This window comes from Neomonachus schauinslandi, chromosome 14 (assembly GCF_002201575.2).
Source record: "Neomonachus schauinslandi chromosome 14, ASM220157v2, whole genome shotgun sequence".
Taxonomy (NCBI): Eukaryota; Metazoa; Chordata; class Mammalia; order Carnivora; family Phocidae; genus Neomonachus; species Neomonachus schauinslandi.
The window spans coordinates 38,700,903-38,716,159 of NC_058416.1; the positions used below are offsets into that span (position 1 = coordinate 38,700,903).

Here is a 15,257-nt window from a genome sequence, read left to right on the forward strand (position 1 = left end):
TGAGAAAGTATGGTCAAATTTCCGTAAGACTGGGCAAAGGGGAAGACAAAATTTCCTGAAGCACTATCTTTGTTTCATTTAATCTCTAGAAGAGAAATACTATTAGATGAGTAGACAAGAAGTAACAGCAGTAAGATTGTCCATACAATTCTATAATGAAATAAGGAGTCATTATGTTGATCTTATCTCAGTATTCAGAGGAATAAATGAAGATTTACACTACAGAAATGTTTGCTCTCTTTTGCTAAGCTCAGATCCTTTAAGGGTCATGGTCAACCCCATAAAGAAACCTTGGCATCTAGTTGGTGAATAAAAATATTTACTTGTATTCAGAAAGTACCTGGAAGCTTCACCCAGAATTATATATTTTGTGAATTCAGATCCTAAACTGTGTTAAACTATGTTGTAAATGTTATATATAGACTGTTCGTATAGAACTCTAAAACTGGTCTGTGAGGGAAAATAGAACAGAAACCATCCATTGTAACTTTTAGCCTCTAAATCAGGAAAGTAAATTTCAGAGGAAACAGACCAAAGAAATCTTTAGAACCTTTGCAATAGCTGCCTTGGCTTTAACATTTTTTTTAATATAAAATGAATATCATAAAAATAATACCAGAAAGAACGAATGAGGAAGTATCCACATTAACATGCTCAAGGACTAGAGCCCAAAAGTTGGACAGACATGGATTTGAATCATTGTTCCACTACTTACTAGCACAGCAAGTTAATTCACCCTCTCTCTAGTAAAGGCAAGGGCACTCATAATTTGTTTTCCCAAGATACTTTCCATCTGCTTTTTATTGGTGCTTTTGTGTAATTTCCCTCTGTTCCATGTGATCCTTGTGTGGCAATCAATCATGTTATCTGATCCTGGCCATTGCTGTGAGGGATGAGTATATCAACCAAGTAGGGCAGAGTGAAGACTTCCCTGGGATTAGCATTAAAATAATAACTAATAATAATAATAATAGAAAAAGATTGAATCTTTTTATACTGGTGTGCTAAGCTTAGAGGATGCAGGTCTGGGGTGCCAGTGACCACCTTCTCTTGCCCAAAACTCCGCTTGAACCCTGCCTGAAGGCAAGCAAAAACAAAGACAAAAGTATAGAGAAAGCAAATACCTTGATGGCGGTCTTTGAATCTCGACATCTACTTAGAACTCAAGTCTATCCTTGGATTTCTCAGTTATGTGAGCCTTTTTATATAAACCAGTTTGAGTTAAATTTATTTCACTTTCAACTGACAGAAATTCAACTACAAGACATTCTAAATCTAAATTTCTTCACTTAAAAAAATGTGGATTGAGGGCGCCTGGTTGGCTCAGTCGTTTAAGCTTCTGCCTTCTGCTCAGGTCATGATCCCAGGGTCCTGGGATGGAGCCCCACCCACATCAGGCTCCCCACTCAGTGGAGAGCCTGCTTCTCCCTCAACCTCTGCTGCTCCCCGTTTGTGCATTCACTTGCTCTTTCTCTGTGTCAAATAAGTAAATAATCTTTTTAAAAATGTGGATATTACAATGTGTCTTCTAGGGTTGCTCTCAGGATTAAACAATATAACACATATAACAAGTTAATGCAGTGTCAGGCATATAAGTACCCAATAACTATTAGTTCTTATTAGCTATTATTAATTAGTGTTACTTTAGTAATAGTAATATTTTATGACAACTGACATGAGAAGACTATTCTGTTATTCTGTAAGATTCCTATACTCTATGGCTATGACACCAAGCTTATAAATATTTTACTTATATGTAAAAAGGAGATTATTCACTCTGCAAACATTTCCAATCTGCATTGTAGTCAATATACTAGATAATTCGCTTACTCTGGAAGTCCCAGAAAGCCTTTATAAATCATCATTGTGCCTTATTTTTTTTTTAAGATTTTATTTATTTATTTGAGAGAGAGAATGACATAGAGATAGCATGAGAGGGGGGAGGGTCAGAGGGAGAAGCAGACTCCCTGCTGAGCAGGGAGCCCGATGTGGGACTCGACCCTGGGACTCCAGGATCATGACCTGAGCCGAAGGCAGTCGCTTAACCAACTGAGCCACCCAGGTGCCCATCATTGTGCCTTATTAAAATCAAATACAGAAGAAGATTACTTTTACTCCTACTATCCTACATAACTTTAAATTTACAGTGAAGTATCTCTTGGGCCCTAAGAAATTTTTTGGGTTTTTTTTTAAAGTTAATTTCCCAAAGGTCAAGGTCCATATCTTACTACATTCCCCAAGGCACCTAACATATTAATGGCAGGAACTGAATATTTTCCAGTGCCATTACGCATGATGACTATCAAATTATTATCCCAAAGTAATAAAAGGTGCTAGTGAGCTGAAAGTAGACACAGGCTTTCAAAATCCATCAGTTGTCCAGTTGGTTCTTGAGAAATTTGATCCCTTCTCTAGATTGTACAGTGACAATTCAGCATGGCACGGAAATAAATCAAGGAGACATAAGTTTTATAGTTCTACAAATATGTTGAAAACTTTTAGACTTAGCTCTAACAGCTCCCCTGAAAAACTCTGACTCGTTCACTTTATTCAGCTGTAATCAGCAACAACTTAAAATGAGGTAGAGCATTAGGCACTCAGGAAACAATTAGAAACAAGAAAGTAAACAACTAATTATTAATATATTGTCACAACTATATAGTGCATTGAGAACATATAAAAGCTTCTCTAGGGAGACCGAAATCTGAAGAAAGCACAGAAATTTGCCAGATAAAAAGAAGGGGGAGAGGGATAATGTTACAAAGAGAAGAAACAACGTGTACAAAGTTAAGGCAAAGTATGGCAAAGTATGATAAATTCAGAGATCTAACACAACTTTTATATGACTGGAGAAGAGAATCAAGCAATGAAACTGGAGAAGTACAAATAAGAGAAACCTAAAAGATTTTGAAACAGGTGGACTATACTTTTAGAATAATGCAAAGCTAATAAAAGGTTTTTGAAAAAGTGGCATTTTGTATATTCCCCATTAGCAACTCAGATTCATTCTCTGCCCTCCCCCACACAGCTCTGTGACCCAGTAGACTAACATCAAGGAATTTTCTCAACCGAGACTTCCCTGTCCTCTAGCTTCTGGATGGGTTCAGCCAACAGGAAGCCAAGGGAAGATGAGTGAATAGAAGGGAGAGGAGTAAGTGTATTGATGTGATGTGCCCCCTCCCCCTGGCAGGGGTAAGGGCCACCAGTGGCTATATCCCTCTGCCTATGGTCACACTTTGTGTCAGGCACCCTTCTCCTATAAGCACAGACCACATCACTTCAGTAACCATTCCCTACTCTTCTTGGCCCCTCAAGTCTAAGGGGAGTGACAGTTTCTTGCTACTTACATCCATGATTTGCCTCGCTAACCCTTGTTCCTTTCTTTTACTGGTGTCCTAACTTCACTTAATCACCCCTTTAAGATTCTACCATCTGTTTCCTACAGAAACTAAGTCAGCCTCAAGGGGTACCATAAACCAGTTTCACCTTTAAAGACATGGTTATGGATGCAATAAGAAGAATAATTCTGAGTGGAGGCAAGTCTGTAGTCAGTGAAATCAATTATGAGGTTGTTGCAGGAACTTAAGGAGAAAAGGAAAACTAGCAGACATGGACATTAACTGGCACCTTCTAATGTCAGACGCTATACTAAGTACATTATACATGTTACCTTATTTAAATATTCCAACCACTCTTTTATGTTATTCCCTGTTAATACACAATGAACTAAAATTGAGAAATGTTATATTATTTGCCCAAGGTCAAATACATAGTAAGGGGCAGAATTGAGACTCAAACATCATCTGCCTGACTTTTAGGCCCGTTATTATTCTATATTCTTTTCCTAACCTATATACTGCCTGTGTCAAAGTAGATTACAGTGGAAATGGATATGAGTGTAGGATGTAAAGATAATGATTTGAAGAAAAGGAGATAAAACTAGTGGAACTCAGTGATTACTGGATAACGGGAAAAATACAAAAAGACATTAATGATGACAAAAAGGTTTCTGGCTTGAACAACTGTGAAGACGGTGGTGGCTTTCACCAAGAGATGAAAGAGAGGAAGAGCAGACCTGTTGGGAAGCAGGAGGTGGGGAAGAAATGAGGCATTCAGTTTTAATCTTGTTGACTTTATCAGTGCTATGAAAATGCAGATGGAGAGATTTTCACTATGGTACTGAAGACGCCATTTACACCTTTTCATTAGTACCTAACAACTAAGGTATAAATATGGGCACTAGAATTTGACAGACAATTAAACGCACCTGCCTGTGATTTTGAATCTTGAACCTGGGATGAGAAGACAGAGCAGACTGTGATACACTCATATGATACACTGGCAACAAGGGCAGTGTCCTGTGTCACCACTAACTCACAGTGGTGACCATTAGTGGTGCCCATAGCAATATCCCAACTATTCTTGTAGCATGACTTTGTGTGTGTCTGCTGCCCAGCCAATATTGATCCTTGTCTATTTTTCCAGCCTGGTTTTTTGGATCCTTCCTGATGATTATAAGAACTACTCTATGGACTCCAAAAAATCCTTCTCTACTTAAGTTACCAAGACTTGCTTTCTGTTGCTTGCAACCCATAATCCTGACTGACGAAGCTAACGCATTCACTGCTGTATCTTGTTCAGTATGAGGGGGTCCTTTCTGCATTGTTCTTAAATCATTTGCAAGCCATAAACTGAATATGCTAAACTACTACATATTGAGGGAACTCTTAGAAGATTTCAAAGAATTCATGGTCTGGTGGGGATAAATGCCAAAAGTAAGTTCTACACTACAACATGATTAAAATAGTAAGGCATAAAGAAGGCAACAATATACTCTAAAATACACACATACACACACACACACACACACACACACGATACCAAGCAGAACAAAGACAAATCTACCCATAAACATTTAAGACAGAGTACTAAAGCTGCAGAATTTCAAGGGTAAAGAGAACACATAACAACTATCAGATACAAAAGCATATTACCTCTTAAAAAGTAATAAACTTACCCCAGACACAGTGTCACAACCACTGATACAAGAACATAATGAAGAAACATTTCCAAAATATTAAGAGTAAAAAATTGTCAATTAAAACTTTTATAACTAGATAAATTATCACTCAAAGGTGAGAACAACATTTTATCTTTTAGTTTTTCCCTATCAAGTTTCTCCACTTTTTTTTTTTTTAATGAAAGATGTGGTGACCTTTGTGAAGACAGTCTCTTTTTTGAATTATAATCTACATATTTGGGGGATAATCTTCCTAAAGGCTTCTCTTGGCCACTTTTTTACACCCAATCTGGACTGTGTTCAGATTAAATTTATGAGGATAGGAAGGATTTAGGGAGAGAGTGTGGATAACAGGCGGAGCATGTGGCCATTTGCTCGCAGTTCTCTTTTTTAATTCTTAGAACTTCATATGAGTCTATAATTCTTTCAAAATATTAAAGTTTAATAAAAAAGATTTAAGGGGTGGGCAAAACAAAAACATTTTAGATATATGAAGACTGTTCATAAACCCAGAGTCCCCTCATTTAAAAAAAAAAACAAACTGTTAAAAGGAGGTAATTTACAAAGAAGGGGGAGTATGATACAAGAAACAGAGTTGAGCACAGAAGGTGATAAAATGTTGATACATGTAACTACCCACTGATAAGTTTAACTGTCTTCATTGTGTTTTAAAAAGAATATAAAATAAATCTGTAGAAGGCTGTAGAAATTGGAACACCAGTGTGATTTATAATGGACAAAAAATGCAAAGTTCTGCATATTATTAGGAAAAACAATCATCACATACCAGTTTAAAAAGTGTTGCCAATATTGAAAAGGGTTTCCCATGACCTGTTCAACTTTAACTTGAAGATAATCACAAGAGTTTTTAAGCAGAGAAAAGATTCAGTAAGATCAGATCTACTCTAGAAAGAGAAATACAGCTTCTGTAAGATTTTGAAAAAGAGATTAGAGACAAAATTAGTTGGAAGGTCAGAACTATGTAAAATATAGTGAATGAAAAGAGGAGGAGCTAAATGTGAACTATATTTAAGACAGAATTTACCATTCCCCACAGATACCAGGTATTTAGATAGGTGTTACATAGATAAGTACCCCCACCCAGATAAGAATGCTATCACATTTCTTTTTTTGTACTCAACGTACAACACTTTTGTGGGAGATATCCAATAATTGTTTAACTGAACTGGATAAATTTCATTTGAAATACCCAGTGTACCTAGAGATACAGAAAGGAATTGTTAATATAAGTCTGAAATTTAGGGAAAATATCAAGGCTGGAGTTCTCACCATGAGAGAATGACCACTGAAGCAGACGAGAAGGTCATGGACAGGAGGAAAATGGGAATAAAATGGAGGGGCTAGGCAGCATTCTAATATACATTGACACTAAAGGGGAAACTGAGAGAAGGAGACCCTCAAACAAGCAGGAAAGAGCAAGGATAGTGATGGAAAGGGAACAAGAAGAGTATCAGAGAAGTTTGATGCAAAATGTTTTAATTTAATTTCTTGTATTGCTTTAAAAGAGACAAACAGGAAGGATTTAGGAAAGACAACTTCTGGTTGCAAGAATTTGAAGACAACATATTTCAAAGGAAGGAGATTTTCTTATAAATACTTCTAAAAAAAAGAGTATCTGTTGTGTGTGCACGGTGTCGGGGAGGGAGGGTGAAGGGGCGGCGATGCTGTGATTTATAATGGTATGTATTTGGTTTTTGTCCTTTTTCTGGCACAGAGCTCCTAAAACCTCAGAATTTCCCAAGTGTTGAGAATGATAAAAGTGTCTTTCATTATGTTAATGAGATGACTTCTGGAAAGTACCTAAGGATGGGGACTGGTTGACAATGGAGCCAATCACGTGATTAGAGGTTTGAACTTTCAGTCCTACTCCCCGACCTTGGGGGAGGAAGAGGGGCTGGAGGTTGAATAAAGTGCTAAAGGCCAATGATTTGATCAGTCATGACTATGTAATGAAGCCTCCATGAAAACAGGGACAGAGTTCAGATCACTTCTGGGTTGGTGAACATGTGGAGACTTTGAGAGAGTGGCTCACTTGGAGAGACGTCGAAGCTCTATTCCCTAACCCATATCTTGCCCTATGCATTTCTTTCATCTGGCTGTTCCTGAGTTATATCCTTTATAATAAACTAGTGATGTAGTGATCTAGTAAGTAGTATGTTTCTCAGAGTTCTGTGAACTGTGTAGCAAATTAATTGAACCTGAGGAAGAGGTCTTGGGAAGCTCTGATTTTACATCCAGTCAGAAATACAGGTAACAACTTGGACTTGCAACTGGCCTCTGAAGTCCATGGAGAGGTCATTGGAACTTCCAATCTATAGCTGGTAGGTCAGTCAGAAGCATAAGTAATAACCACCTGGACTTGCTATTGGCTTCTGAAGGGGGCGGGGGGCAACTACTGTAGGAGTGAAGCCTTAACCTGTTGAATCTGATGGTGTTTCTGGGTAGACAGTGGCAGAACTGAGTTGAATACTTGGATACCCTGCAGGTGTTGCCTGTTGTATGTGTGGGTACCCCTTCCCCCACACTGAAATTGAGTCTCAGAACACTAAAAGAGCATCATACAGAATCCTGATGATCCAAACAGCAACTCAGTTCTTCAGTCAACAAGGTTTTGATATATGTACAAACTATATATGCAGTCATTTATTTTTGACATTAAAAAAAAAAACTAAGAATAACCAACAGCTTCATTATATAATGTTTTCTCTGTAACTGATCTGGAAAATAAGTCCAAAGATCCTATCTCAATTTCTAACTCCTTGACATTATTAAAATAGGTTCTAATACCTTTTAGCTAATGAAATCTCAGAAATGCCATCTGTCTTCTGAATAAGGTGGAGGGGGTCCATCCTATTCCCTCCTTTAAGTCATAAATAATATATTTGGAACTCAACAACTTCATAACTGAAGAAGAATATAGCACTTGCCAAAAAAAAAAAAAGCAGCAATTCTGGAATTATTTTAAACATCATTATGTAGTTTTTCATGGACTAATTTATGCTAATATATGCAAAATAAGTCCATGGTAAATAACTATTGTAAAATAAATTATACATCTGTATACTTAGGAAAAAAATCTTACAATTTCTAATGTGTCCACTAAGTACAGATCGCACTGCCTTAGAGGATTCCTCAGGTTCTAAAAGTTCCACCAAAGGCTAAGGTCTTGGATGTCATTTAAGTTATACATTTCAGCTATTAAAGCCAATGTTCTGACAAGCCCTTTGGCTCTAACCCCAGGGCATGAATTTGCCTTAAAACACATAAGAATGTGTCAGAGGGCTATATGTCAATCAACCAGGAGAAGTGCCTATTCCCAATTTAATGTTGTCAGTTGCTGACATTAAAACCAGCAACAGTTAATTGTTCCCACTTCAAGTGGGAATATTGAGGGGAGAGGAGAGGTAGGTGTCTAAGTTCAGGCTGATAAAGCTGTTAATTGCTACCCTTTTATGTAGATTTGTTTAATAATGAAAACAATGTGGCTAATCATATAATGTTTCTATTTGTTCCCCAAGGGCTCTTCAGGGAAAGTTTCAATCCGGGCTAGATTTCCACAGCTACCAACTGTGCAGGGACAAAAGCAGAACAATCAAGGCACTCAGTGCTGGCAAATAGCTGAAAGTGGTTCTATACAGATGCCCCTCCTCCCAGCCCTATCAGGAAGGAGCCTGGACCTGCTATTGACAACTTCTGCAGGAGGGGTGGGGGGGGGATTTTAAATTATAAATTAATAATAATAAATTAATAATAATAATAATAACTTTATGCAGACTTTTGATGAGAAAGAGAAATGAAAAGCAGGCCATCTGAAAAGCAGGAAATGAGTCTGCTAGAGGCTTGGATCCTCCCTATGCCTCCATGCAACAAATCAGTTAAATTCACATCAGTTAAAATGCCTCTGTTCGTTTTTAAAAATCAGAAAGACACAATACAGATTTAAAAAAAAAAAAATCCTGTGCTCCTTACAGACAGGGTGATGACATTGGGCATATCATTAAACCACACATTTGGTGACTGAGTTACTGAAATAACCCTAGCTACCTACCGATCTCAAGAGAGTATTTTAGGTAACAGAGTGCCCTGTGTATGTTTTCTACAAATGTAATGTATATTACTCACTGATGTTTACTTTGCCTCATTTGGCAAAGGCTATGGGACAGAATAAAGTTGCGTTATTTAAAATGTTTCTAACATCAATTTTGTTTTCAGACTCTCTTACCCAATAACGGAAGCATTCAGAGACATCCCCAGAGCACTGGTGTCCCCTCTCTCTATAATAGATAGTCATTTTGTTTTGTGTGTGTGTTTTAAAAAAAAAAAAATCCTATTTCTATACCTACCCCACCAGCCACAGGCTACAATTTACAAGGCCCAACTTTTTGGAAATAACTTGCAAATCGCTCCCCAATTTGGTCACAATGTAATTTTCAACTTTATTGCCAGGCCAACCCCCTCAAGTCTTTGGGTATTTCTAGACTTGTCTGCTCATGGCCTCCTGAACCCATCCTCTTGCCTGACATGACACCTTTGCTCATGCAGGGCTCTCTTCTTAGAATGTTCTCCTCTCCTCACTGGTTCAATCTTACTCATATTTCAAGGACAAACCAAGTTTCACCTAATCCATTAAGCCTTCTGCAATCTCCACATACCACACAGCTTCTCCCTTCTGTAAATCCATAAACTAGCACCTGCTTGATCATTCCTGTGACACCTGCAGATGGTGTCTGCTCAGTCTTCCTCAGTTTTCCTTGTCTCCCCTACTGAACTCAACACTCCTTGAGGATGTATCTTTGTATCCTCCCCAGCATTTGAGCTATATATGTAGGAACCGTCAAAATGGTTAGGGACCATACTTCACATTTCCAGTGCATTTCAGTGAAGGTTGAAACTATTATATTATTAAATATTAAATTTCATTACTTTATAAGTTCACTTCTCTGTGATGAGATTCCTTTACAGGTACAACTCTACAAGTCTAAAAGCCAGAAGACACCAAGAGTCCATTTCTGACATCCAAGGAATCATCTGCTATCGAAGACTTCTCAAAGAAGAGAAAAACTTAAGAAAGGATCAACTCTTAAAATTCCCTTTCATGTCAGCAGGAAATAAAAAATTAACAACCTAAACACTAGGCCTAAGTTCACATTTCTCATTTATTTCAAACACGTTTTTCCTAACTTGAAACTCAGAGGCAGAGAGATTGCTAAACTCTTTTCCATCTTTCAAATTGCAATGAAAATTTAGGTTCCCCGTCTGAAAGAAGAGATGATGAGATACAGACATAAAGAGATGATGTTACGTGTAGATCACAGAAAACAGCTGAATCAAACCAATTGAAATGTAAGCGACTGAAAATAAAACTCCATTTGCCATATACGTTAGCAGGGCTCGTAAGCCAATAAGCACTGTCACAATTATGCTCATGAGAACCTTTGGGGCTTACCCCAAATCACAAGTGAAAATGTTCTCAACTGTCAAGGCCTGATCATAACCTGAAATCCAAGCACAGTGAGAAAATGACAAAAGCAGTACCAATGCTCTCCCCTCCATCCCCATGTTCATCATTCCTGAAAAATTACATATACTTCTAAAATACAAAGACAAAAGACAAGGCAACCAGTAAATTAACAATTATGAATTGTTTTCTATTTTAACAGCTACCAATATCATTCGGCTTTATTTCACAGGAACCCTAAGAGTTTATTTAGCATATAATGCATTATGCAAAAGAATCTTCTCTGTGCAAAAGATTCACACAGATTTCCTTTTAATTCATAAACCCCCACTTAATTTTTAGTCTGATTTACAGAATTTCAATTTACTAAAACCTTCAGTAACTCTTTGCTATGGCATAAAGAGATATGTATCTGTTTTCTCCCAACAATGAGGCAAATTTGCCATTAAAAAAATTTTCCCCCAAAGGTCACCTTGAACTACCAAAAAACAAAAAAACAAAAACAAAAAAACTCACACACACAAAAAAAACCCTACTAATAATTATCTTTGTGAACTACAAGCAAATAAATCAGCCATGTTACCAAGCACAAAGCTATTGAAGATTGTTAAGATTTATTTTCAGGTGCCAGTGAAACTAAACAAAGATTGTAAGGAATGAAACAAACAGAAGAAACTCAGGGAACAAATTAATACACTGAATCATTATCTTACCAGCAGCATTCCCTATAGAACAAAGTGATGAAACTATCAAAAAGGACTTCTCAAAGCAACATTTTTGCATGTCAGAAAAAAAAAAAAGAATTAACCTAGAATAAATATATAAATAACAGTATGTTCTGTGTTAAGCCAGTAACAAAGAAACCCCTTAGTGCAGTAAAACAAAGTCCTGTCAAATCCCCATTTTTTTTTTTTTACAAAGAAGCATGAAGATCCTTTCACAATGGTTTAAACTGTATTTATAGTAACAGAGTGAAGACTTGAGATAAAAGTCAAAAGGATTAAAGTCAAAGCCCCAGCTCGACATGAGTTATGGTTTTGATTTTTATTCTTATTGTGGTCTACAAATATTAAGACAGAAGATACTTCCATGTGATTATGGGATCCTCTGAGACTCTATAACCTTAGAAGAGCAGATAAAACAGATGAAAATGCATCTGGTTTAGGAGCAGCCTCCATATTAAATGGAAATGCGCAAAGTAACAACCACAACTGCAGAACGCTGAGGGGGAGTGGAGGAGGCTAAAGGCTGAAATTTCTCCAACTGATGCAGGGCAAAAAGACCAAAAAAAAAAAAAAAAAAAAGAGAGAGAGAGAAAAGATGTGGTGTTACTGTTTTAAAATGGCAGCCTGTTAATAATCACGACATTCCTGAAAATACAGAAAAATTATACTACCATTCCTTCTTTCCTAAGCTAAGCAGGCTCACCACATACAAACATGACATACTTCTGTGAGAAAATTGGTAGGGCTTGATAGCTGCATCTCTATCTAAAGCAAAATCCCTGGAGTTGCCACTCAGAGTTTGTAGATTTACAGACCATATACTTTTCTCACAAAGAAAGCAAGCACAAATTCTGTTGTCGATTGTAAGTTCTTACTCTACAAAGAACTGTTCTTCTTCCATCTATATTTTTCTTAAAAATGAATGCAAAGCTACATTGAAACATAAGCTTTTGGTCACAGTTCAAAAAATGTATTTTGCATTTCCTCTCCCCTGATACCCGCTCTTCCAAGATAATCTCACTCACACACACACACACACACACACACACACACACTACAGTAGGAGATATACAGTATATACGATATGATTGGAAGGTTACTCTTAATGTTAATTTGGATACTCTCTTTAGTTCATATATTTCAAGAACCACATGCATATTTTCTGTCCATCCATAGTCTTTACTTTTAAAATCAGACACCTAGTTTAACATTTGATGGAGAAAAGGCTAAAAGTCCTTAACAGCAACAACCACAGCAAGACCATCAGGGGCAGTGTTAAATGTGTAATGATAGTATTTATAGCACAGAAATGCCCCCCCCAAACAGCATGCCTTTTTAATTGAGTGTAAATTAATACTACAATTATAAGAGTAAAAATTTTTTCATGCAAGTTTGTAAAAGAGTTTAAGTCTATATATACTCATGTAATCATAAAGAAAACATGAAAAAAACCACTATTACTCAAATGGATCCCTTTTTATTCACAAAGTTAAGAATGATCATAAGTCACAATCACAAATCACAAATTTCTCAGAAAGATATTTCTAGTATAATTACTTGCTATTTTGTTCAGTATTTTATTTCAACTGTCACATTTTGAATACGTACACATTTGTACAACTATCAGGGGAAAAATAACTTGAAACAAATTGAAAAATTACCATAACTACAAGTTCAATATGTCTGGTTAAAATAGAGACATCTGGTCTATGATTAATTCTTTTGTGTTGATGACTCCTAGTGTGTCTTTTCCCATCAATGAAACTTTGTAAGAGGAAAAGGCAACTTTTAACAAAAAGCTGTAACTAAGAAATCTATTTCAGGATTTATCAATACAGATCCATTATGATTACATCAAATAGAGCACAGTATTTTCAGGAATAGTAACAAATACTGGTTGAATACAAATGGTTAGCTTTAAATTCTATCAGAATGATGTTATTTATTAAATAATTCTCTGCAGGCAGATACAGGTAATTCATGAATCATCATTTTAAAATACTTATAAGTCAACTCACTTGTTTAAAACACATGCACTGAAACTCTATAACACTTGATTGCCACTCTAAGGAATCTGAATAACGCATTTTCAGAAGCCTTGCACACCCCCACACAATTCTGAATTAATGGCTGAGCAAACAATAAGTAACATACTATGCTCTAGCAAAAATTCAGTGATAACATCAATCTGGCATCTACTTAACACTTACTACTTACTTTTCACATATTTCTCACAGATAAGTTTCCTCTCCCAGATGCAGTTCATTAGAGAATGACTATCACCTGCCCATTCATCCACAGACAGTGAGTGATTCAGTAATTAACACAATCACAGATAAGAGGAGAAATCATAAGATACACTACTACAAATTAAAAGATGAAGTAAAGGGGCCTACCCACTTCAGCTTCCAATAACTAGACCGCAATTAAAAGGGACTTTTGTCACTGCTTCATAGGGCAATAGGGTCAATTATTTAAAACCCTTTGCTCCAATCCAGAAACATACCAGCAAGGCCCCTCAACCAAACTCAGAAAATTACTTTTGACAAATGTTCTCCTTGAGCATGATGTAGTTACTCAAAGGCTTAAAAACAAACAAACAAAAAACCCACAGTTATAGTAAAACAATCTTTACAAAGTCAACCCAATAACATGTTCTGTAGTCTTCCACCCCCCACCCCGCCCTCTATTGCATGCAGTCTGCTTTCTTTTGGCCAATTGTAAAAGACAGTAAGTTCGCTAAATAAATATTTAATTTATGCAGCCGAAATCCTGAAAGGCTGAGCTTCAAATGTAATGCCTTGCATTCCCGTGAGGCACACTGTACAGAAATATCCTTTTTAAAAAATCCGTTTACAGCTGTCCTTTAAAAGAAGAAGAAGAAGAAGAAAAAACCCCACACATACACATGCATCAAACCAAAGACGCCGACGCCCCTTTGCCAACCAGCATTTCTATAGAGACATTCTTTCGATGATTAAAACGTAAGCTCCGAAAGGTTAAAGAAAAGCAGCCAAGTAACACCGCCCAGGAAGCCAGCATTAAAACACACCTAGCTGTACACTCTTAATAACCTCCCACTACAAATGACACTGACCCAACTTCACCAAACACACACACGCCTCGACACACACACTCAAAAACTGCACACACGTGCACAGAATGTACACACAAACATCGAGAACACAATACTTACAAAACACAAACGAACTTGATCCACACAAAACATGCACGTATCACTGTGCATACATAATGCACACGACACGGCACACAGACACGCACGACCTAGCCCACATGCACACACGCCCCACAAGTCCGTGTCGGACACACACCGTGCATGCACGTGTAAAATGTATGAACTCACAAACGCCGAACGTACACACAGACCGTGCACAGAGAGTTATTGATGAAATTCCGGGAGGTGGAGGGGCCGGGAGGGAGTGGTAATTGCCACACAAAGGTCTCCGGAGCGGCAGAGAGGGAAGTCGAGCGGGGCCGAGCGCTCGGAAATTCACCCGTGGCGAAGGCACAGCCGAGCCCCGAGAGCGAAGTACCGGGAGAAGTGTCCCGGGCGGTACCGGGCGCGGCGGGCGCGGGGCTCCCCGAGATAATCGCTGCGCCCCTCCGCGCGCGCACGCACACACACAGGGGCCCCTGGGCGAGCCCACTCCCGCAGAATAACAAAGAGCAGGAGCCCGGCGAGCGGGCGGCGGCTCGGGCTGAAAGTGGCCGTCTCCGCCGCCGCGGCCGGCGCGGGGCGAGCGGCGGGGCCGGCAGGACGCGCGGGCGGCGGGCGGGGGGCGGTACGTACCAGGCGGGCAGCCTCGGCCCAGGTGCGGTCCTTCTTCTTCCTCTTGTCTTTCATGTTTGCATCTCATTGATGGTTCTGATGATGACGTGGGGGATTCCACGGGGTGCTCGGGGTTCGGGCGCGGAGACAATGACCCAGTGACCCGGTGACCCGCACTCGCTCCGCGGGGGGAGGCGCGCGGGCGGCGGCGGCGGGTGGGAGGGATGGAGCGAGGGGGTGGGG

At 38.5% G+C, this 15,257-nt stretch overlaps 1 protein-coding gene across 1 annotated transcript in view; it reads right to left on the bottom strand.

The window, feature by feature from the left end:
• ASXL3 (ASXL transcriptional regulator 3) overlaps positions 1-15,089 on the bottom strand; it is a 180,581-nt gene extending 165,492 nt beyond the window's left edge. Inside the window, 1 exon segment of the mRNA XM_021686199.2 lies at positions 15,036-15,089. Within this exon segment, the coding sequence (XP_021541874.2) occupies positions 15,036-15,089 (54 nt within the window).
• Positions 15,090-15,257: the final 168 nt, after the last annotated feature.